The 24054-nt window shown below is 50.8% G+C and overlaps 2 protein-coding genes across 4 annotated transcripts; one reads left to right on the top strand and one right to left on the bottom strand.

Moving 5' to 3' along the window:
• Positions 1–1390: 1390 nt before the first annotated feature.
• LOC112924039 (phospholipase A and acyltransferase 3-like) lies at positions 1391–7165 on the top strand. 3 transcript variants are annotated; one of them, XR_012001870.1, is made up of 5 exons: positions 1391–1567; positions 2951–3209; positions 3668–3709; positions 3986–4579; positions 6414–7165. XR_012001870.1 is itself a non-coding variant. In XM_072760267.1 (4 exons), the coding sequence occupies exons 2-4, from the start codon at positions 2973–2975 to the stop codon at positions 4079–4081; spliced, it is 375 nt and encodes a 124-aa protein (XP_072616368.1). In that variant the 5' UTR covers positions 1391–1567; positions 2951–2972; the 3' UTR covers positions 4082–7165. The 3 variants fall into 3 exon arrangements, 2 of the variants coding, with proteins under 2 accessions (XP_072616368.1, XP_072616369.1); XM_072760267.1 differs by having other exon boundaries at positions 3986–7165; XM_072760268.1 differs by lacking the exon at positions 3986–4579 and having other exon boundaries at positions 1430–1567.
• Positions 7166–11941: 4776 nt separating this feature from the next.
• On the bottom strand, positions 11942–19204 carry PLAAT4 (phospholipase A and acyltransferase 4). Its single transcript, XM_026004621.2, has 4 exons — positions 18571–19204; positions 15763–15871; positions 14712–14980; positions 11942–13114 (listed from the first exon to the last, which is right to left on the bottom strand). The coding sequence occupies exons 1-4, from the start codon at positions 18577–18579 to the stop codon at positions 13016–13018; spliced, it is 486 nt and encodes a 161-aa protein (XP_025860406.1). The 5' UTR covers positions 18580–19204; the 3' UTR covers positions 11942–13015.
• Between the last annotated feature and the right edge of the window lie 4850 nt (positions 19205–24054).

Here is a 24054-nt window from a genome sequence, read left to right as displayed (position 1 = left end):
TGAAGACTGGGGGCTAGGGCTTTCAGCTCTGCGGCTGGAGATTGGGGCCCCGCCCTTTTCATCACCCCCACCCCCCACCCCGCGGTGGTGGGTGCCAAAGCCTAAAGGGAGCGAAACACTGCCACCTAGTGGACGCTGGGGGGCTTCCACTGAGCCTGACCCCTGGCTGGGGGGATTCCGCCTGGGTGAGGACGCCTGAGAATCAGAGCAACAGCTCCTCCCCCAGAGGACCAGTAGGAACAACCCGGGAGCACCGAGGATTCGGATCCTAGAGAACTGCAAAGCTTCAGCTCTTGGGGAAAACAGGATAAGCATTCATGGGTTGTATATTTTTTGGTCTTTCAGTATTCCTTTTTTCTAGCTATTTTCCTATTTTAAAATTCTTTTTTCTCTTTTTTATATGTTTATTATATGTATATATATGCCATATACATCTTTTATTTTTGGTTGCCTTTCATTGTATTTTATTTTAATTTTGCACAAATCAAAACTACAATGACATATCACCTCACATCTGTCAGAATGGCTCAAATAAAAAACACGGTGAAATAACAAGTGTTGGCAAAGACGTGGAGAAAAAAGAACTGCCGTGCACTGTTGGTGGGAATGCAAACTGGTGTGGCCATCGTGGAAAACAGTATGGAGGTTCTTAAAAAAATTAAAAATAGGGGATCCCTGGGTGGCTCAGCGGTTGAGCCTTCGGCCCAGAGCGTATCCTGGAGTCCCAGGATCGAGTCCCACGTCGGGCTCCCTGCATGGAGCCTGCTTCTCCCTCTACCTGTGTCTCTGCCTCTCTCTCTCTCTCTCAAATAAATAAATAAAATCTTTTTAAAAATTAAAGATAGAGCTATCCTATGATCCAGTAAGCATACTGGATAAATACAATAAATACAAAAACATGATTCGAAAGGGCACATAAACCCCTATATTTGTTGCAGCATTATTTACAATAGACAAATTATGAAATCAGCCCAAATATCCATTGAAAGATGAATGGATAAAGAAGTAGTGAGATTATATATATATATATATATATATATATATATATATATGATTGAGCCATAAAAGAATGAATGAATTCAGCCATAAGAGAATGAAATCTTGCCCTTTGCAACAACATGGATGGATCTACAGAGTATAATGCTAAGTGAAATAAGTCAGAGAAGGTGACTCATGTGAATTCACTCGTGTGGGGAATTGAAGAAACAAAACAAATGAACACAGGTGGAAAAAAGAGACAACCAAGAAGCTGACTCTAGAGAACAAACTGGTGGATACCAGAAGGGTGGTGGGAGGGTTTCCCACCTGAGTGAGGAGAGCCCCTCCCTCCTGTTTCCTACAGGTGATGGAGGGAATCTGCAGGCTGGGCTTGGGCTCCTTATAGGTCAGGCTCTAGTATATTCCAACTAAGAATATTCCCTGGCTCATCTCTGTCTGTCTCTGGTTTTTCTGGTGCAGGCCAAACCCAGACCAAGTCGTGGAGACCTGATTGAGACTTTTCCCACTGGCTTTTAATCCCTGGTCGTCTATGTGAGATATGGCTATGTGGTTCATGTGGCTCCTTTGGGTAAGGACAGATTTTGTGTTTAAGCACAAGGGTTGAGGTGGATGGAGAGTGTGAATGATTGCATGATGATGGACTCATCCTCATTTCAGTGTCTGGTGTCAGAGGCGCTCACTGACCATTTGCTGCCTTGTCTTGCCTGCTCCGAGTGTCAGCTGCTCTTCCTCTCTAGCAGGAACTGTGTGGAGATACTGTTGACCTTTTTATTTTTTAAAAAAGATTTTATTTATTTATTCATGGGAGACAGAGAGAGAGAGGCAGAGACATAGACAGAGGGAGAAGCAGGCTCCCCCAGGGGAGTCCCAGTGCAGGACTCAATCCCAGGACCCTGGGATCACGACCTGAGCCAAAGGCAGATGCTCAACCACTGAGCCACTCAGGCATCCCGAAACTGTTGTTATTCCACTAGAAAATGGGGTTCACTCCCAGGCAACCCACTGCATTTGAGGAGCACCCTTCATGGATCCCACCCCTCTGTATTTGCTGCTCTGGAGGAACAAACAGGAGTAAGAAGCAAAGACTTCCTCTGAATGGTTACCAAGTGGTTGCACAGCATACTGGGAAGACCCCAGGTCTCCCAGCTCCACTGAACCAACTTGCAGTCCCAGGGCCTCTGCTTCCTGGCAGTAGGACTCAAACACATGAGTTTGCCTGGTTGGGTTCAGGTGTACCCTGCCGGGCAGAGAAGACCCCCTACCTCCAGGGCTAGAGGAATGTCATGAAAGGGGGCTCGGGAAAGCCCCAGGGCAGGGCTTGGCCAGATGCCGAATTCCCTCCTGTGTCTTTCCTCCTGGAGAAGGCTGAGCTGGGAGACTGTGGACACTGCCAGGCCTGGTCCCTTCAATTTGTAAATGATGAAGCTAGTGAGAAGAGAAGGGACTTGCCTGAGACCTGGTGAGTGAGCCGGAGCTAGGGGCTGGAGCCCTGGGGTCAGGCTTCAACCTCCTCTACTGCTTCCTTTCTTACTGTTTCAAAATGCCACTCTAGCCTGCTGGGGCCACACAGCTGTGGGCCAGGGAGGCTCAGTGATGGTCTCTAGGTCGCAGGCTCAGTATAGGAAACTGGGATGAGGACCTGGGTGTCTTCTGGCCTCCTCTGCTCTGCACTGGACTCTTGCAGGAGCATCTGAGCTCATGGGGTCATTCAGAAAAACTCCTGTCCTTTGCTTTAGAAATGAGGAAACCATAGCCCATGGGCTCCTGGTGATTTCTCTAAGGTCACCCAGGTGTGGGTCCGTCCTGTTTCTGAGTTGGGGGCCAGGCCGGTTGGCCATGGCCCATCCTCACTGATGATGCCAAGGGCGATGGGCTGCCTGCTTGGGGCTGCAGGGGAGCCCATGGGCCTGCCCAGGGTTGAACCCGCCATGTCTGCTCTGTGAATTCCCAGGTGACACGGAAGGGGCAGCATCATGTCCACCCTGACCGAGAAGACCGTGGTGAAGAAGGAGCTGCTGTACGATGTGGTCGGGAGAGACAAGTACCAGATTAATAACAAACACGATGACAAGTACTCGCCGCTGCCTCCCAGCAAAATCGTCCAGCGGGCGGAGGAGCTGCTGGGGCAGGAGTTGCCCTATTCGCTGCCCTGTGAGAACTGCGAGCACTTTGTGAACAAGCTGCTCTACGGAGTCACCCAGAGCAACCAGGTGCGTCCTCAGCCTGTGTCCTCAGCCCCAAGAACCAGCCTGTCCCTCAACCGACTGTGGCAGCACATCAGTGTGGACTGGACTGGGCTGGAGACGGGAGGCATGGATAAAATCAAAGAGCAGAGACAGGATCCCTGTCCTTGAGGATGTCACGGTTGGGGTGGGGACAGGAGCGTGGAGGAGACCCCCCCCCGAGGCACTGTAGACTGCTGGGGGTGGCTGCCAAGGACAGGGGTCAGCTTGCTTCTCCAGCCCTCGCTGGCCACCAGGTCCCCAGATGGACCCTAATCGCGGCCCTAGAGGCAGGTGTTACCATCCCACTTTACAGATGGGGAAACCAGCTTAGACGGTGTATGCAGCCTGTCTGAGCTCACTCAACAATTAGGGATTGAGTCTCTGCTACATGACAGCCCCTGGGCAGGGGTGGGATTTGAACCCAGGTGTGTTCTTCTCCAAAGGCTCGGGTCAAGCGAGGCTTCACGGAAGAGCTAATACCTGAGGTGAGTCTGATTTAATTCTCTTCATTAATCTGAAACTGGAAAGTGAGCTGGAGATTGCCAGGGAGTAGGGCAATAAGGAAGGTAGGCAGAGGGAATAGTTGTGAGCTAACTCCCTGGAGATGGGCTTGTGCTTACAGATTGCTTCCAGAATCCTCTGTGGGCAGGGGCAGCTCCTTTGTTCATCGTCCCTGTTGGCATCCAGGAATGTTCAGAGTTTAGGCTGTGTGCTGTGGATTTAGGGTGGCTGAGGATTAGGTTTTTTTTTTTTTTTTGTAGAGTGGGAGGAGGCCTCTGGTGACAGAGGGACATGCACAAGGAGAAGCCTTACCTTCCAGAAATGAGGATCCTTACCCAGAGCAGGCTGTTAACTGAGGGCGCTGCTCCTGGCTGGGGGCAGAGTGGGAAAGCTGTGTGGTGCCCAGCAGTGACCCTGTGATGGGCTCTCTCTCCTTTGGGCTGAGGAGGGTAGGCTTGCCTCTGTCCAGGAGGAGTGGCAGGGGGTGGTGAGGTGGGGAATGTGGAGGTGCGGAGGGGTGGCTCCCTGTCATTGTCTAGAAGCCTGTCCCAAGACTGTGCTAAAGCCTCACCAGTCAACCTGGGAGACCCCAACTTTTTGAGAGAGCTTGTCCCTCAGCTGTTCTTCTGGGAGGTGAGAAATCAAGAGGGCAGGAGGGACCGGGGTGGTGAGCCACTTCTTTTATTTGGTTTGTCCCTTACTCTGGTGCCTCTCTTTCCGAACTCCTTCCCCTGAAGATGGCTCATTAACTTGCCTTTCTTTCTCCCTCTCATTCCTGATTCTGCCTCTGGAGACTCTGCTCTCTATCTCTGAGAGTGGGGGCTTGTGAGAACCGGCAGCACTTGCAGCCTAGGGTGAGTGCATCCAAATGTCACCCCAGGAGACAAGCATGAGGCCAGGTGCTTAGGCTGACTCCAGCTCCCCAAAATGCCTGCCTGAAAAAGCTCAGCGCTGCCAGGAGAATCTACCGTCTATTCCAGCCAACATCTGACCATAGGCACCTGACCTCCCTTTCTTCCAGCATTTCCTAAAAAGGGCTTATGATTATGAATCCTTCCTCCGCCTGGGAGACACATCATGTATGTATCTCCTACAACTGAGATGTGTCTGTCTTGAGGACCTGGAAGCTATTTCTTTGAATATAATCATCAGGAAGAGCAGAGCCTCTGTCTCCCAGTCTCTGGAGGAGGGTAGGATCCTAGCTTCCGAACCTGCCAGGTGGGGGACTGGCTGGCTTCAGGCCCGGACACTGCCCCACCCTGGGCCCTGCTGGCGCCTCCCACTCTCTTGAGCTCGCCTCTCCCTCCCGCTTGGAAACGCCCAGTTGCCTCTGCCCCTCGGGCTGGGGCTCAACGTGATCTGTCCTCACTGCTTTTACTACCACGTGGCGTGGACCCTTGGGAAAGTTTCTGCGTGTGTCTGAATGAAGCAGTGCGTTTTTTTCGTTCTCTTTCCCCAATCATCACAAGGTTCAAATTCATAGATAAGTCACAGAAATCTGCTCTTTGGTGGCTGTTTTGACTATTTGCTCCCCTGGCTGTGAAGGGCTGAGTGTGTTCACGGTCCTGGGCCCTGTCACTTGCCAGCCCTGTGAACTACTTCTGCCGCCCATCCTGTCATCTCCACAAAATGGGAAGGGAACAGGAATAGAAACAGGGTTGTGGGCAGATTAAGAAAGCTAGAGTGCCTGCAAAGTCCCTCGACCCGGGAAAGCAGCCAGTCCCCCACTTTGCTGTCCCCTTCTGCCTCTAGTCTCCTCTGCCCTGGTTTCCAGGTCACAGAGGCGGGGGCAGGGCCGGGCCCCCAGGCTCACAGCAGTTGTTCCCTGTCCACCCATCCTCAGGCATCATCCTCTGGGCTCCACCTCATCATCCGGTGTTTCCAGAGGATCTGCCTCCTTTCCCAGAGCCCTTTTCCCCTCAGTGCACAAGTGAGATAAGCTTATTTCATAAAAGCAGAGCCTCAGTGCTACTCAGTGTCTACTCAAGACAGTTGTTCAGCAGGTGAACCGTGAACACCTGCTATGTGCTTGCAGGTAGGCTGCGCACCTGGGGCAGCGAAGGCAAGCCAGGAGAGCTCCTGCCCTCAAGCCCTGGAGAGTGGCAGCGTCACAGGGCCACCGTCCCCAACTTCACAGTTGCTTCAAGGCTTGGGGCTGGCCAGTCCTGACCTAGAACACTCACCCCTGCCCCTCTGGCCTTTCCGCAGCCACCGCTGGGGCTTTCCCATGCTGTCCATACCACAGGACCATGAGCTCTACTCCCTGGAGTGTCCACACCTATAGCTCCTTCCTCCTCTCATCGTTTCCTCACCAGGCACCTCCTGCCCTCTTGGATCCCCCTTCCCTGCTCCTATTTGTTCTGCCTGCGGTTCCATTGAGAGGACCAATGACAGATGCGTCTTTCCGGAGCTGAGGGTTCTTTTTTTTTTTTTTTTTTTGATTTTATTTTTTTTATTTGACAGAGAGAGAGAGAAAGAGAGAGCAGAAGCAGGGGGAGTGGCAGGCAGAGGGTGAGGGGGAAGCAGACTTCCTGCTGAGCAGGGAGCCAGACATAGGGCTCGATCCCAGGTCCCAAAGATCATAACCCAAGCTGAAGGCAGATACCAACTGAGCCACCCAGGCACCCCCTGAGCTGAGGGTTCCTGGTGTGTGTTTCTGTGGTCAAACCCCTTTCTCTTCTGTTGCAGATTGCTGAGGCGGCCCTCGCAGACAAGTGATGACAGTAGCTCTCCTGGCTGCTGTGTTGTTCGTCCGGCCTCAGCTGGCCAGAAGCCAGTGGAAAAAGCATTAAGTTCAACGAACTGTCCTTTTTTTTTTTTTTTTTTAAATTTTTATTTATTTATGATAGTCACACAGAGAGAGAGAGAGGCAGAGACACAGGCAGAGGGAGAAGCGGGCTCCATGCACCGGGAGCCTGATGTGGGATTCGATCCCGGGTCTCCAGGATCGCGCCCTGGGCCAAAGGCAGGCGCCAAACCGCTGCGCCACCCAGGGATCCCGAACGAACTGTCCTGATGGCAACCAGTTAGTGCGGAGAAATGTTGCTTGGCCAGCAGGCGTGGAATTTGGTTGATTGTTTTCATTCTGTTTTGTGATCATTGAGGCTAATTTCAACCAAGCCAAATACAAGCACAGGAAAATTTTATTTGAGAATAAACATAAATTCATTTAGTTGGAGAAATAAAAACCTCACACAAATTCATTAAATCTTGGGCAGCCCGGGTGGCTCAGCGGTTTAATGCCGCCTTCTGCCCAGAGTGTGATCCTGGAGACCCGAGATGGAGTCCCACGTTGGGCTCCCTGTGTGGAGCCTGCTTCTCCCTCTCCCTGTGTCTCTGCCTCTCTCTCTCCCTCTCTGTGCCTCTCATGAATAAGTAAATAAAATCTTAAAAAAAAAAAACCAAATTCATTAAATCTCCTTTAAATTATATTAAAGGCACAGTTGGCTCCATTATAGATTGAAGGGTTGTGTGCCCCTAAAATTCATGCTGAAGGCCTAATGTGATGGTTCCTGGAGGTGAGAGGGCTTTGGGAGGTGAGTAGGAATAGATCAGGTAATGGGAATGCCCCCCACCCATGATGGGTTAGCCGCCTTCGAAGAAGAAGAGAGACCAGAGTTCTTGTTCACCTCCATGAGAGGACACAGTGAGAAGCGGACCATTTGCAACCCAAGAAGTTTCAACCAGGAACTGAATCTGTCATCACCTTGATCTTGAATTTTTCGGTAGCCAGAGTCGTGAGAAACCAACGTCTGTGCTTTAAGCTCCTGGTCCGTGGTCTGTCCTTACAGTAGCCCGAGCAGGTGCATACAGGCTCCAGCTCCACTGAGATGTACCCTGGCCATTCCCACTTTCCTCTGGTTTCTTCTTGGAGGCTAGTATTCTTATTTTTATTGAGAGAGAGAGAGAGAGAGAGAGAGAGGGAACCTGTACACCGGAGGCGGGGGTGGTCATGGGAACGGAGTGGAAAGTAGATGAAGGAGAGAGAATCCTAAGCAGGCTGCACATTCAGTCATAGCCTAAAGTGGGGCTGGGGCTCAATCTCACCACCCGAGGTCATGACCTGAGTGGAAACCAAGAGTGGGAGCCTAACCCACTGAGCCAGAAGGTGCCCCTGGAGGCCTGTGTTCTTCACAGTGTGAGGATACACCAAGGGGAGGGGAGACACACCTGTGATGCCTAAGAACGGGAACCATGGGCCTGCCAGGGCCTGGGACCTCAGTGGCTTGAACCATGTCTAAGAGTTCTGGGCCACAAGCATGAGGACACCACAGTGAGGGAAGGTGTCCCATCGTCCCCTTACTGCCTGCTTGTCTTCCTTCCACGAATGATTGGTCTCTCTCTCTCTGCCTTTATCATCCTCCCCCCACCCCTCCATCCCTTCTACCCCCAGCGCTCCTGCCTTTTCTCCACAAAGGCTTGCCCTGACCCCGAGTCTCTGACACTGCACCTCTCCTGCAGCCCCTCCTCTCCCGTCATCTCAGCACCACCTCTCCCAGCTTCCAGGGAACCTCGGGCCCCCACGTCCAGTCCCTGAGGGTGTGGTTGACTCAGTGCTGCACCAGCTCAGACTTCCGATAGGCTGCCGTTGGGTCAGGGGCTGTCAGGAGCCCCTGAGGGACGGCTCACACTTGGCCCCAGAGTAAGTTTCCCTGGGAGGGATGTGAGGGTGAGCCAGGCCAGGCTGGCACCCCTGATTACAGGGCAGCTCGGGGTGGGGGGGGAGCGGGTAGAGCCGGCGCCAATCTGGGCCCCTCAAGACCTGCTGGGAGCCTGGGTCTGGACCCAGGGGACCTTCCTTGACTGGAATCAGAGGCTGGAGCTCCCAGATCATTCATAAGATGTGATTTCCCAACCTATTGCTGCTCTTTGGAAAATGTAATATTTGATTCTAACTCTATTTTTGTCATGTCTCAAATGTCCATTTCATTAGAAGGCATCAGGAACAGCGAGGGAGAAGCAAGAGGGCTCTGTCCCTCCACCGCCACCCCTTACCTGGCCAGACCCCGAGTCTTTGAGGAGGGCCTACCCTGTGAAGAAAGGGAAGGGACCCTGGCACCTGTGAGGGGCCTGCTGTGGCCACACCACCAGTCCTGGGAGCGGTACCCTGGCTCCCACTGTGGCACATCAGCTGAGCTGTCACCTACCTGCACAGCTCTTAGGTTTCAATTAGCACCCCCTGGTAACCATGGAGATGTCTGAATGCCTTCCTGTTAGCTAGCTGCTTCCCCAGACCTCACCCTCAGCTTATAATGAAAGCAAATCTCAGACCAAATTCCATGGCACCCCTAGGCATTTATGAAACGAGTGTTCACCAAGGAGCCACAGAGCCAGTCACCAGCCTGCCCTGAGAGCAGAATGGGGACTAGGACTGCTAGGACTGCCCTCTGTCCCCTCTGTCCCAGCAGTTTGGGGATCAAGGTTCAGGGGCCATTCCTAAAGTAACAGGCTCCGGGCTTCTCTCCTGCACTGTGCTCCTGCAAGGGTGGGGAGGGTCATGAGAAGCAGTCCTTTCACCAATGAGAGGTCATCTCTATCCTATTAGGCTCATGATCACGTCTTTAATTTTTCCAAGGATAAACCATTTCCAATACTCAGTGTGCAAGTTAGACCATACCTGGAGATCAGAAATGAAGATAGTTACGTAACCGAAGTCTTTCAGGCAGAGTGCCAGCCTACTGCCCCCGGGCTGTAGTTTTCCTATTCGAAAGTCAGTTGTCCCTGGGGGGTTCTTGGCCAGGAATCTAGCCTCTCTTGTCTTTCAGGCAACAGGAGAATGTGCATAGGGACTGAGGATGACCCTTTTCTGGAAAAGCCTCAAGGAAGGAGGTCCACTAGAGCTGCCCAGAGAGCAAAGCAAACAGAGAGGGTATAGAGAGAGCAGGCTGGAGGTGCCAACATTTGCGGTGAGGGTCTGGCCGAGGGGAAGGGCTGAGGAGATCCTCACAATCCTGGCCTCCTGCCTCCTTTCCCGACCAGCCTCTCCCCAAGGGTGGACACAGAGCCCTCTGACTCCCTTGCCTTCCTGAAGCCCCCAGAACAAGACTGACTGACATTCCTGCCATGTAGGATGCAAGGGGTTCTCGGGGGAAACTGGGGAGCTCATCTTCAAGTCCTCTGCCTCTCTCTTTAGCATCCCTCTTTCCTGACTCCCTACTGCCTCCCCGCCCTGAACATGCATTTCAAAGAACACCCTCCCTCCCCCACAACCGCCCTGGTCCCAGGCTACACAACCCTCACACATATCCTTACACCAAGACTTAGCCCGTGCTAAGTCCCATTTCTTCCAGGTCCTACCAGAGAGCTGAAAGTCACCATAGGACTATTTTGTACTAAGATACCAACAGCTTCAAAAGAGATTGAAAGCACATGTTGTCTGAGAGACAAAGGCTAACAACCGAATTCACTGTGGCAAATTCCAGGTACCAGGATAGGAGGATAGAAACAGGTGGGGAATAAGGGGACGTTACCCCCAAACCCTACAGAGAGATGATGGGAGTGTCTGGTGATAACCTGGGCAGCTGTCTAGTGACCGGCTATGTGAAGTGGCACAATGGCCCTTCCCCACAGCAGAGGGACTGCCTAAGGGCTGCTGGGTGCTCTCAGCACTGCCATCACCCTGCAAGGGGCTCTCCTGAGCATGTCCCCTCACCCTGGGCGGCACAGGGCCATTCCCCTGGAGGATGGCTTTGTGGTACATCCAGCTGGCTGGCAGCCCGGAGAGTTCCCTTGCCCTCCTATGTCTCAACCATTCCAGATCCCAGCCACCTTTAGAAAATTCTCGTGGATGCACACAGAGGAAAACATCAGCCACGAGGCAGGAGGGGCAACATGGGGGACTTCCCTATGTCCTGCCAGCTGTTCCACAACTGAGAGTGAGGACAGAGATGCTGTCTTACAAAAGTGACAGAATGCTGTTAAGGGACAATCAGAGTTATGCCACATGGACTCCAGGGTTCTCGTTTCTCCAGCACTCATCAGTCTTATTAAACTTTCCTTGAACTGAAACACAGTCTGTGGATATGCATATTCTCTGAAGCAAGTTATAGCCCTAAAAAATGTTGTGCTGAGACCAAGGGTTGTCCAGAGGTAGTGCCACAATTTTGTCAGCTTTTCACATGCAAGTAAACTATGCTTTTATTAATTATATATATCTTCACGTTTTAGTGGAATTTGATTCATGGAAGTCAGTCTAGAGGGTAGGAGCCTACAACTCGTCCAGCATATGTTAAAACTTTCCAGCAACTCAACACGCTTCTAGTGGGCGTTAAACTTTATACTGAGGGCTGCAACTTTATTTCATTTCAAAGTTTTTCTCACAATTGCAGAGAATAATCACTGTATTTTCCTATGTATTAGTGAATGTATGAAGCAAACAAGTTTTTATGGAGCACCCACAGTAAGCCAGGCATTGTGATGAATGCTGGGGTCCCAGTGTGACAAGCTCTGACAGGACTACCTCTTGGGGTCCCTGCAGTTCTAACAGAGAGGGATATTAGTAAAAGAACCTCACGGATCAGTGTTCCAAGTCTCACCATGGTGAGAATTGCCATCAAGGGTAGATACAGGGATATCTGAGACTGCAAACAGGGGTGGGACATGGTGGTGCCAGCTACGCATACCCTGGACTGACCATTATGCTGGGACAAGTGATCTTGACATGAAATGAGTTCCAGGAAGGGGAGTCACAGATAACAAGAAGTAAGAAAGCCTTTGCGTCTCTTGGCCTTCCATTTGTGCCCACCTTTGTGGAGGGTAGCGTGGCCCTCTGACCACCATGAGGCAGGCATGGACACTTCTGGAACCCCCAAATGGAGGCTGATAGTTCAGCCTGGGGATCAGAGCAGGGCCCCCTTTGGTTGTAGCAAGTGTAAGACACTCTTTTAACCTTCAACCTTCTGATAGCCTTGACTTTTCAGGAAAGTCTTATGACTGGTTGTAGCCTGTTTTCTGTCACGCTGGGGGATTCAGGGACCCACCAGCTTTCACATGCTTGGGAAGGTACAGCCCAGAGGAGGGCAACATCCCTCATCCTCAAGCCAGAGAGGTAGTGGCTGTAGTGACCACCGTGGAGGATGGTCACATGGAGCGGCCATTCAGTAGGGTTGCTGCTGGCAGGGACAGGCTGAGCAGGCACAAGAACATGGGGACAAGAACATGGAGACCTCCTGGAGAGCTTGTTGGAAGGTAACAGAGGGATATTCAGAGGTGGCTAATTTGTTTTAAAAACTTTATTTTTTTGAGCCATTGTAGCTTCACAGCAGAGTTGAGAAGAAGGTACAGAGAGCTCCTGGACACCCTGTGCTCACTCCATGCACAGCCTCCCCCACTACCTACATCCCTCAGCGGAACATCCACTGTTGTTACAACTGATGACTCCACGTGGACGTGTCATTATCCCCCAAAGTTCACAGTTTCGTTTGGGTCCACTCTCAGCATTGTACATTCTGTGGGTCTGGACAAATGTGTTATGGGGCCTATGCATCATTATAGTCTCATACAGAGTAGTTTCACTGCCCAAAAATTGAGGTGGTTAATTTTCAGCATTCAAACTAGGGGGAACTTCAAGCCATGCAATTTAGGCATGGAAAGTCAATATATTTCCATCTGATACTCACAGAGGATGAGGACCAGACTTGGAGTTGACAAAGAAAGCTAAAAGGAGGACTGAGTGAGGGAGGTCCTTGGGAAGATGTTGGGAAATGTACATGTGGGGTCGGGGGTTCAAGCACCAGGTGTTGTGGCTACAGAGGGACAAAATTCAGTTGTTGAGTTTGGTTTTTAGGCACCCCAGTAGTAAAAGGAATCATGTGTCCTGACAGCAATGGCTAGTCTAGGTGGACAGATGTAGACAACCCATCAGATACCAGCCAGGCACCAGACATCACAGAGTGTCCTTTCCACATGACCGTACTGAATCCTGATGACATCACTGAGAAATGGATCATTACCCCAATCCCACAGAAGGTGGGACCCAAGCTCTGAGAGTCAAGAGCTCTTCCCAAGGTCACTCAGCTAGAAATTGCTGAGAGAACCCAACAGGTGCCAAATTAATGTTCCTTTCTTCCTTTTTTGCTCATAATCTATAAAAATATAATGGAATTCCTTTCTTAAGATACACTTACTGATTCTTTGGTTTTGATACAATTAGCCCATCCTTCAGCCAGTGAGTGAGGGAAGGGGAGAAACAGAACCAAGGTTGCCTGAGGGCAAAGGTCCAGCAGACAGAAGAGCCATGAGGAGTCTCCATTGATGTGCCCAGATGCAGGATTTGTGGCTCCTTCAGGCTGTCACTGGTTTTGGGATCGCCTCTTTAAAAGAGAGTATCCAAGAACAGCAATGAAGCCAATTCCCAGGGTTGCCCCTCCTCCAATCAGGGCATTTGTCACCTGAAAGTGAGGAACCCACGGTCAGCATTCACACACAGCAAGTACAGGCAGATTCTCCCTCTCTTCCAAGGGCCTGGAGGCCACACCCAATTCTCTTTGCTTCTGAGCTGCCAGCCCAGAGTTCTCTCCCAGGGAAGATACTTGCTGAGTCCTCGGGGGCCCATTTCCAGGGAGACCTATAGTCTCTTAGTGGTGAAGACCTCTTAGTGGTAGGCTTGTCTGGGCTGATGGGATCCTTTTGTGTGAGTTTGCTGGGTGACCACATTAGTTCCTGAATCAGATTGGGGAAGGAAGAGGGTTTGTGCTTGGTTTCCTAAGAGAGTAGAGCTCTCTCCTGAACCTGGGAACTGCTCTGCAGTCTGGGCTACACCCCCAGGGAGGGAGGGGGATTGGCAGAAGCTGAGGAGAGACCTCTGGACACCATGGCCAAGGGAGCATACTTTGACTTCACTATGCACTGTGAACTGCAGCATGGAAACTTCTACCTCCAGCCCCAGCTCCTCTCTCAACTCCAGACTCCTAGGTCCAACTGCTACTCACCATCGTCACCTGGAGGTCTAAAGGCCACCCATCACCAACTACCTCCAAATTCTTGGTTTCCCTCCGCAAGCCTGGTCCTCCCATCCTCACCCTCATCTCATCCAGAAGCCTCTGTCCACCCAATCACCTGGGCCTGGAGCCCTGCAAGTATTTAAAGAACACAAGTCCCTGGGGATAGTAGTGGAATGGACGAGAAGATGAAGCCCGGATGGCTGGCATCCTGTCTGGCCACTGGGGAGCCCTTGAAGCAAGTGTGAGGTGGCCCAGGAACTGCTCCCAAACTAGGTCACTACTGTGACTCCGGGAAGAGCAAGGACCTCACCTGTGTCACTTGCCTTGTTCTTCACTGCATCCCCCGCACCCAGCTCAGCCAGGCACAGAGGTGCTCTTTATGAGTTCTCAGATAAATGGCCCAACTAGGAGCAGTAGTGATGCGATACTTTAAATTATTAGGCCTGCTGCTGTACAGCGGTAAGGAACAGAGACTCTAGAGAAGGACAGCTGGGGTTGGAATCCTGCCTCTGCCAATAACTAGCTGTGCATTTTGGGGACAACAAATGGAAGACTGAAGAGGTGGGAGTGGAGCTGAGCCCCAGATCTTCCATAAATATATCCTTGAGTCTTACACATGATAGTCTTACACAGTCTTATCTCTGATAGAGGCTCGTGACCTTGAGCATCCCTTGGCTGAGGGCTCTCTGGGGCCTTAGGAGACCTGTTATGCGGTTGGCTTGGCCCTGACTTTTCCCAACACGCTTTGGGAGCATTAGGAGCTGCCTTCAGGGTGGGTATTCAAGCTGCAGGATCCTAGAAGGTCAGACTGGCAGGCCTCCCGAGGTCCTCCATTCAACTCCTCCTCCTACACGTGGGGAAACTGAGGCCCAGGGAGCGAGTGACCTGTCCAACGACCCCCAGTGGATCAGAAGCTGATTGAAGATTTGAGCTCAGACATCTTGATTCCAGCATGTGGGTCATAATGATTCTCCCCTTTCGCTGCCCAGCTTGGACACCCCAGGAGACATTCAGGAGGGAGAGGGATCACCTCAGAGGGCCTTACCTGCCTGCTGTGGGGTTCACCATATCTCAGGTTGGTGACAAAATGCTCACAGTTTCTGCTCAGAAGACTGTATGGCATCTCCTGACCAATCTTCTGCTTTGCAGAGCAGATGATCTCATTCACAGGCCTTGGTGTATATTTGTGGTCCAAGTGATTGTTGACCCTATAGCTGCAGTTCCCCACCACATCCTGCAGGCGGTCCCGTCTCACCACGGCTCTGTTGCTCAGCACAGAGAAGACGCTGCTGGAGCCGGCCCCAGGGTACTCACCTGGAGTCAGAGATATGGTCATGGTCATGGGGGGTGGGTTGCAGGGGAAGGTGAGACAGGGAAAGAAGAGGGGCAGGATGAAAAAGAGGAGCAAGGGAGGGCACTACTGGAGTGTTACTGTTTGTCTTTTCACATAGGTGATTGGAGGATTCCTAGATCTTTATTTAACAAGCTGTGAATACTTTTTCAAGTCAGTGAATGTCATGATTGCTTATGGCAATGTCATTGTAATTTCATCACATGGATATAGATCGTTTATTTGACCAAGCCCTATTATTGAACACTTAGTTCTTTAAAAATTTTGCCATTATGATCAGTGATAGTCAAACATTTACTATTTGTTCATTTTTGTGCGCTTATACATTTCGCGAAGAGAACAAATTTATTTTACTATTGACTGTGTTTCACACACTGCTACTTTCCATGTATTACTTCATCACCTTTTAACTTTCGAGGTACGTATTATGTCATTTGGGTAGTCAAAATATGGGTGTTGGGGGTTTCATCTTGAAGATGTGACCTCCAGTGACCCATGAGCTGGATCCCAGCAATCAAAGGCTTCTCATTCCCTTCCTGTCCGTGGAATGGGCATTCTGTTTGACTTCCCTGCCCCTGGATCTATGGGATCCCACTCAATTACGCAGTGGGATATGGATATGGGATCTGCTCAAGCATTGCTCAGGGAGAAACCAATTCTGGTTTCCCTGGCTCAGCTCTTTCCTCCAATTATTCTCAATCTGGTAACAAATATTTTGAAAAATTATATTTTCAACAGCTCTTACTTGGAGGAGTCAGATGGATCACATAACCGCCTCCCACATAGATGGCCCAGTGCTCATAGCCAATGCGGAAAATCTCAATCAGGTCTCCAGGCTTGGGTTCTTCATGAAACTGCAACAGAAAAACCCAAGATGGTGTAGGAAGCCTCTAGGTAACAGTTGAGAGCCCTCCTGGGACCCTGCAGCTTGGCCTGGGGACCTCCTTGTTGATGTTCATCACCTGATAGAGCCTGGAGTGGGAGGGAACTCCTGGCCTCTGTGAGGTCCTCAGCCTTCTGTCACTTTTAGAGCTTCCCCAAACTGGGGGCTGAAGTCTGGATAAAAGGACCTTGTGGAATAGGAGAGTGGGGATTTGTTCAGTGTGCCCACATTATCATGTATGTATGTGCTTGTGTACATGTGGTATGGGCTGCAGTGCAGTAGCACACATGAATATATATGTACGTGTTGTGCATGTGTGTTCTATGTGTGTTGTGTTCTGATTACATGCATATCTGTGTGTGTTGCATATTGTGTGTGTGTGTGTGTGTGTGTGTGTGTGTGTGTGTGTGTGTTGTGGATACTCATAGGCACACCGAGAAGGATGTGAATGTGCATGTTCAGGTTCATTGCACGGCTGCTCCTGAGAGTGTTGACGTGACTCCCTGCATGAAAACCCCTTCACTGAGATTGGGAGCCCCGAACCCATCATCAGCAGTCAGGCAGGGGAGTCACCACCTTCTCTCCTCTTCTCAGACTGACATTCAGGTCCTCATCCCACCTCTTGGCCCTGGTTGTCCATGGCCACACAGGCACCTGTTCCTTCCTGGACTCTGTCCCCGCCAGCCTCAGGACACCCACCCTCGGTGATGGCAACCTGAGAGGCAGGAGCTGACAGCATCCTAAGGAAACCTGAGACTCTGTGGGGCCAGCTAGCCTCTGGACCCATGGGGACTGTCACACAGCGCGCACATGGAGGGCTTGTGTCCTCCCCCCCAGGCTGCCACAGCTTCTGCTTTGAGAATGTTTCAATTTCTTCCCTTTCTGAGCCAGCTCTCAGCCCACAACCCTCTATCTCTGATTGCAGGCCACCTCATGGGAGACCTGGGGCCTGTGTACCCCGGCCCTCTTCTTTGTGCCAATATCCATCCACCAACGCAGAATCCGGGAGTTTCTCCTTAATTCTCCTCCTCAAACATCTCTCACACTGTGACTCGTTTCAGGGCAGCCCCCATCCCTGTTTCTGAGACCCTCACCCTCTTTTTCCTGTTTTTTTTTTTTTTTTTTTTTACTTTATTCTAGTAATCTCCATACCCAATGTGAGGCTTGAACTCATGACCCTGAGATCAAGGGTCACATGTTTTTCTGACTTAGCCAGCAAGGTGTCCTGACTCTAAGGCCTCTTGACCACAGGCCCCACTCCTATCCTGGCCTCCTGTCCCTTCTCCCCCACATCTGGTCTCCCCAAGACCCACTGTGGTTTTCCCACAGGGCACATCTGGCCTCAGGGCATGGGGCCTGCTCTGTGGGCCACTCACAGGCCCTCCTCACCCTCCCTGCCCTCTGCTCCACAGGCTGCCAGGCTTGCCCTTCTCACCACACAGCTGGCTCCTGCCTCTGCTCCCCTGCACACCTGGCTGTCTCTGCCCCACCCCGCTCCCTTCCTCTTCTCACCCACACCCGCTCCCCTCCTCTTCTCACCCACACCAGAAAGTCCTCTCTGAGAAGCTGCCATCAGGCCCAGCCTGGCTCAGCTGCCCCTCTCTGGGTCCCCAGGTCCTGGGGCAGCCACCCTGTCTGCACAGATCATGTTGTGCTGGGACTTCCCCTGCCTGCCTGCCCCTCTTCTGGGTTTGGAGCTCCACTGGGGTGGGATCCTGTGTGGTACCTCTGGCCTCCTTCCTCTCTGGGAACCAGTGAGGGCCTGGCCTAGAATGGGGGCCAAGGGAATCTCCATGGAAGAGAGGCTGGGGGACCAGCAGGGCTGGGACCCAGGGCCAGGGCCTCCCCTCTCTCATCCAGGGCACGGCAGGCCCAGGGGTGGCCTCCAAGCTGGAATCAAAAGGGGGTTTTGCACTCTGGATTCCACCTGTGATAAGGTCAAGCCCAGACACCATGTGCATAGTAGCTGACAGCAGATACAATGTGAACTTGGGCCCTGCCTGGATAAGGAGATGGTTGCCCAGGCAACAAAGGCCGCTTCTTCTGGAATGATCTCATTGCCCTGAATTGCCTGAATTCTACTTGTTCCCCTTCAGCTGTACACCAGCCACGGAGCCCTGCCTAGGCCTCCCTGGGCTGTGTGGGAATCTGGACACCATGGCGGTCAGGAAGGGAGTCCGCGCCAGAAAGCTGAGAATCAAGCCGACTTCACAGGGCAGGCCAAGTGCCATGGAGCAAGATGGAGAGGAGGATAGAGCCGAGCAGGCGCCGAGGTCCATCTGGAGCCAGGGAACCAGGCCCAGTGGGGATCCACTCACCTCCCAAGTCCTGGGACCCCACCCCCCCGCCCTTCACCCACGCCCCAGATGCTTTCCAGCTCAGGGGACAGAGCCCCCTGCCACCAACAGCTCCTACCCCCTGAGGCCCTTGGGCCCCTGGCTGAGCCAGATGGAGCGAGGAGGCTCCCTGGACCCAAAGCCCTCACAGCCCAGCAGGGGCTTTTAAAGAGGAACTTTTAAACTACAAAGAGTCTTCCAGAACCTCCTTCTGAAGCCTTTCCAAACTTTGGAGTTAACTGTGCCCAAGGCCAGGAACCCAGACTGAGGCCTTTATAGGAGGGGGGCCCCCCCACCCCTGGAGAGCCCTAGGTAGAAAGTCAGGGAGGCTTACCTCAGTCATGGTGCTGTCTGCTGTGTGCTGCTTGTGCACCAACTTTTATCGAAGTTGAAGGTTTTGCTTTCACTTTCTTTTTCGATACTGTGCAAAGCTACTTTGCTTAGTAAAGTAAGCATTAGGCCCAGGGTGGAGCCCAGCACCAGGCTCAATCTCAGGATCCTGAGACCAAGACCTGATCTGAGGCCAACACTCAGATGCTTAACCAAGTGAGCCACCCAGGCACCACAGAAACAGTTTTGTTTGTTAGTTTGTTTTGAAGAACCCCCCCCCCACCCCCCCTTGAGTGGGAACAGGCCTAACCCTGAGGCAGCTCATCCAGGCGCTTCCCATGAATTCAAGCAACAAAAACATTCTGTTTTTCCGAGATAAAAAAACTATCCCCCCTCGCCCTGACTGGAAAAGTCCCTGAACATGGTCGTGTTGACCTTCAAAGAAATCAATCATGTCATAACCCGAATGCTATGCTACTCCCGCGGTTATTTTGCCTTTAAAAGATGCCTGTAATTGCTAGTCGGGGCTCTGCCACCTCTGAGGCGGAGAGCCCGTTTGCGCAAACGTCCAATAAACCCTCTTGCTTGTTGCATCTGCCTGTCTGGGGTCTGAGTCTCTGGGGCGTCCACCGGGACACGTTGGCACCCGTGAGCCAGGGTCCAACAGTTTGTTTTTTAAGATTTTTTACTTATTTACTCATGAGAGACAGAGAGAGAGGCAGAGACACAGGCAGAGGGAGAAGCAGGCTCCATGCAGGGAGCCCGACGTGGGACCGGATCCCAGGACTCCAGGATCACGCCCTTGGCCAAAAGCAGGCACTAAACCGATGAGCCACCCAGGGATCCCCAGAAACAGTTTTTAAAGGGAGACTGAACAGTCACTCTAAATGGAAGGTCTGTGATTACCTACCTCAAAACAGAATTGCTGTGGCTTGTGATTGAAACTGGGTCCCACCCGCTTGTTGCACGACAGGCCAATATGATGAGGGAGACAAAGAGTTGGGACAAGGAAAGCGATTTTATTCGAGAAAGCCCGCTCACTGAGAAGACGGTGGAGTCATGTCCTAAAACACCACTGTCCCATCTCCCTGCAGGCAGGGCTTTTATTTTATTTTATTTTTTTTTCAGGCAGGGCTTTTAAAGGGGAACAGGAATGAAAAAAGAAACCAGCTACAGTGCCACCAGGGCTAGAGTAATCCATCAGAGGTCTTCAGTGATCAAGTGTCAGGTTCTTCAAGTTTCCTGAGAATTTTTTTTTTAAAGATTTTATTTATTTATTAATGAGAGACACAGAGAGAGAGAGACAGCCAGAGACGCAAGGAGAGGGAGGAGCAGGCTCCATGCAGGGAGCCCGACGTGGGACTCGATCCCGGATCTTTAGGATTACACTCTGGACTGAAGGTGGCACTAAACTGCTGAGCCACTGGGGCTGCCCTCCTGAGAAATTTTAAGCAGAATTGATTACTAGCTTATCATGTGCTTATGGGGTGATGTGCAAGAACATGCTCATTAGTTTATTTGTGCAATGTGTTCTGCCTTAATTGAGGATTCCTATGAAACCCAAGGACAGGGCCACCTGGGTGGCTCAGTGGTTGAGTGCCTGCCTTTGGCTCAGGTAGTGATCCTTGGGTCCTGGGATCGAGTCTTGCACAGGGTACCACACAGGGAGACTGCTTCTCCCTCTGCCAATGTTTCTTTGTGTCTCTTCTCATGAATAAATAAATAAAATCTTTTTTAAAAATGAAATTTAAAAATTTAAAAAAAGCAAAAAAACAAAACCTATAAGGTCAGCTAGTTCCCCAACAGGCTTACAGCGTTCAAACAGGTCTACTGTGGAATGACAAGGGAGGGAGAAGTATTCAGGGCAAAATTAAATCAAGATGGAGCTAGTCCTACTAGAGCTTTACAGCCCCTGGAGGCCGTCTCCCTTGGTCTGCTGTGATTGCAATGGGCTTGAGAGGCACATTTTGACCTGGTCATGTCCAAAAGCAGTGAAGGGAGATATTTCTCACCACTTCTCTCTCTCTCTCTTTTTAAAGATTTATTTACTTATGTGATTGAGAGTGAGCACATGGGTGTGAGTGAGCATGGGAGGTGGAGAGGGGCAGAGGAAGAGGCAGACAGAGTCTCAAGCTGACTCTGTGTTGAGCTTAGAGCCCTACACAGGGCTTGATCTCATGACCCTGAGATCAGTACCTGAGCCAAAACCAAAAGTTGGATGCCCAAACAACTGAGCCACCTATCACTTGTCTCTTGGTTTCTGGAAGCAAAAGCTTTCCCATCATCCCCTGACTGTCTCACACTCACACTCCACTGCCCAGAACTGGGTCACATTTTGTCTCCTATACCAATTGAGGGCTTCCTTGGCAGACTCAGACCACTCCTGGTACATCACCTGGATCTGTGGAGGGGATCCTGCTACCCAGTAAACCACAGGACTCTGTGAGCCTGGGAGAAGGCCAGTGACAATGTGCATGGTGGGGGTGGGGATAGGTAGACGACCATTGGCTAGGCCACCAACACATGCAAGATGCATTCACCTACTTCCTATCCACTGTCACAACAGCTTTATTATAAGGCTACAAAGAGGCTGGAGCAGGATAAGCAGGGCGATTGACTCAGTGGCTGGCAGAGAAAGCAGCAGGCTTGCTGCTGTAAGCAGAGCCCCCATCAGAATGAGCTTATGCTTGGGGCACAGGAAGGGCACCGCTTCTGCCAACATCATCCTTTGGCTCCAGGTTCTTTTGATCAGAGCTCCTGATGGTCCAAGGTCTATTGGCTCTTTCAGCTTTGGCCCCAGGCCAGCACTACCCATTGGGCTTCCAAGTGAGCTTTATTTGTAAAAGGAGCCTGAGACTCTGGAGGGGCCAAAGGCAGGCTGTCCCAAGATGGTCCACCCTGGCATGAAGATTATTTTTCAGTTGAAAGTGATCAGATGCAGCAGCAGATTCAGGAAAAGTTCTTTACTTCTTTCACAAATGCCTAAAAGAATTGATTAGGAGTTCTGCTCTAGGAAGATAACTACCACCGTACATAACCACACTGTACTATGAACTAGTTATGGTAAATAGGGAGGAACCTAGTTAAGGCCTGTGGGATCAAAGTCCTTTATGTACCACTGTCACTAGGTAGTCCAGGAAATTTGTTTACCGGATATTTACTTTTTCTTTTTTTTTTTTTTTAAGATTTTATATATTCATTTATGAGACACACACACACACAAAGGCAGAGACATAGGCAGAGGGAGAGGCAGGCTCCCTGTGGACACCCCAAGCGGGCACTCGATCCTAGGATCCCGGGATCACGCCCTGAGCTAAAAGCAGATGCTCAACCACTGAGTCACCCAGGTGCCCCAACATTTACTTTTTTATCTTCCTGTGATATGTATGTCTTCTTTCAATCCCAGGCCCTTTCTCCTTAGTTGAGAAGGCCATATATACCTCATTTTGCCATGGATACTGCTAGGGCCTTTCCCATTCGAGGTGGTAAGACATCAGAACATAACCTCCCATGACAACTGGAGAGTAGGTGAGGGAAGGCATCTGGGGGAAAAGGGAGGTGGTGCTGGTTGTTGAGGTTGGGGCTGCTCTCTCAGGGAGCAAGGGCAAGCGGTCATCTTGAAGTCTAACACTGAGATAACTTACTCGTGCGATGCTCAGCACATGGTGCAACCTCATCTTATACCTGTAGCCACCAGGTACCCACTGAGGTCCTACCATGTGCCAAGCACTGCAGTAGGAAGTCAGACATCCATCAGTGAACAACGTTGATAAAAGTCTATGCCACTGTGGATCATACTTTCTTGTTGGAGAGACGGACAGAAGTATCATAAGGTAGATATTATGTTAGATGGTCAAATGCTGAGAAAAATGGAGAATAGAAAGGGGATAGAGATGATGGGAGGTGAGATTTTAATTTTAGGTCTCATATGTAGGAAGGAACAGCTTCACTGGACAAGTGACTTTTGAGCAACGCATTCAAGGAGGCAGGAAGTGAACGGAACAGCCATTGCAAAGGCCCTGTGGCTGCACATGTCTGCCAGGGTTTCTGGATCTGGGAATTGAGTCACAGGAGAAAACAGCCAAGAGTAACCCAAGCCCTATCTACATGGGGTAGGGTGTTGATTTTTGTTCTGAATTAAGTGGAATCCACTGGGGGGTGGCAGCATGACAGTGACATGACTTGACTTGTGCTGATTCCTAGACTACCTCTAATTCCTGTATTGAGAATGGCTTTGGAGTACAGGTGGGAGCAACCAAGAGCAGCTGGCTGTATTTCAGACAACCAAGTAGCAAGAAGTGATTTGATTCTTGATATATATATTTTTTAATTTTTAAAATTTATTTATGATAGTCACACACACACACACACACACACACAGAGGCAGAGACACAGGCAGAGGGAGAAGCAGGCTCCATGCACCGGGAGCCCGACGTGCGATTCGATCCCGGGTCTCCAGGATCGTGCCCTGGGCCAAAGGCAGGCGCCAAACCGCTGCGCCACCCAGGGATCCCGATTCTTGATATATTTTGAACATAGAGTTTGCTAGGCCTGCCATGGCAAATAACACAGACTAGCTGGCTTAAGTAAGAACATTTTATTCTCTCATGATTCTGGGGGCGAGAGGTTCAAGTCCAGGTGCCAGCAGGGTCTGTTTCTTCTGAGGCTTCTGCCCTTGGCTTGTAGATGGCTGCTTTCTTCCCGAGTCTTCATATGATCTCCCCTCTGTGTGTGTCTATGTCCTAATCTCTTCTTATAAGGACACCAGTTGGGTTAGGACTCACACATATGATCTCATTTTAATTTAATTACCCCTTAAATATCCTATCTCCAAATATATTGTGCGGTGCTAGAGGTTGGGCTACAACACATGAATTTTGTGGGGACAGATTCAACCTATAACATTTACATTCTGGCAGAGCAAAATAATCCACATTCAGTTTCTACTTTCCTGTCTCTTATGCTGGAAATAAGTTATTTTTCTAAGGAGCCTGGTTCCTTTAATAGATAATGGTATGTAGAAAGCAAAATTGGGTCCTTTAAGGAATTTTTCATTTAATCTTGTATCTTGGAGCCAAAAATATCCTGAAGAGAACATTGATCACTCCTCTCTGAAACAGTGTAATATACCCCATCGTCAGGATTTTCCTCTGGGAATTCAGGGTTCCCTCCAACCTGTACCCGTTTCCCCACTGCCAAATATATTCTGGGATTTGCAGTTACCTAATGGATGAGGAAGAGAGGCTTTTTCTGGTACCATTAATCTTTCAGAGTGTCAGCTCCTAGTGATGAGTGTCCTGAGACTGGAGAGGAATCTGAGGAAGGAAATCCTTGTCATGTGGCCAGGGACACAGTGGGAAGGGGGACCATGTTAGGGCCCTGAGGGTCAGTCTGAAAAGAAGGAAGGGGAAATAGCTAATTTCTAATTCTGCTGGGTTATGCCTAATGCTCTGACTCATTGAACGTGCTTAACCACGCCTATGCACAG

This window comes from Vulpes vulpes, chromosome 5 (genome assembly GCF_048418805.1).
Source record: "Vulpes vulpes isolate BD-2025 chromosome 5, VulVul3, whole genome shotgun sequence".
Classification (NCBI taxonomy): Eukaryota; Metazoa; Chordata; class Mammalia; order Carnivora; family Canidae; genus Vulpes; species Vulpes vulpes.
This window is presented reverse-complemented; position numbering and strand designations above follow the sequence as displayed.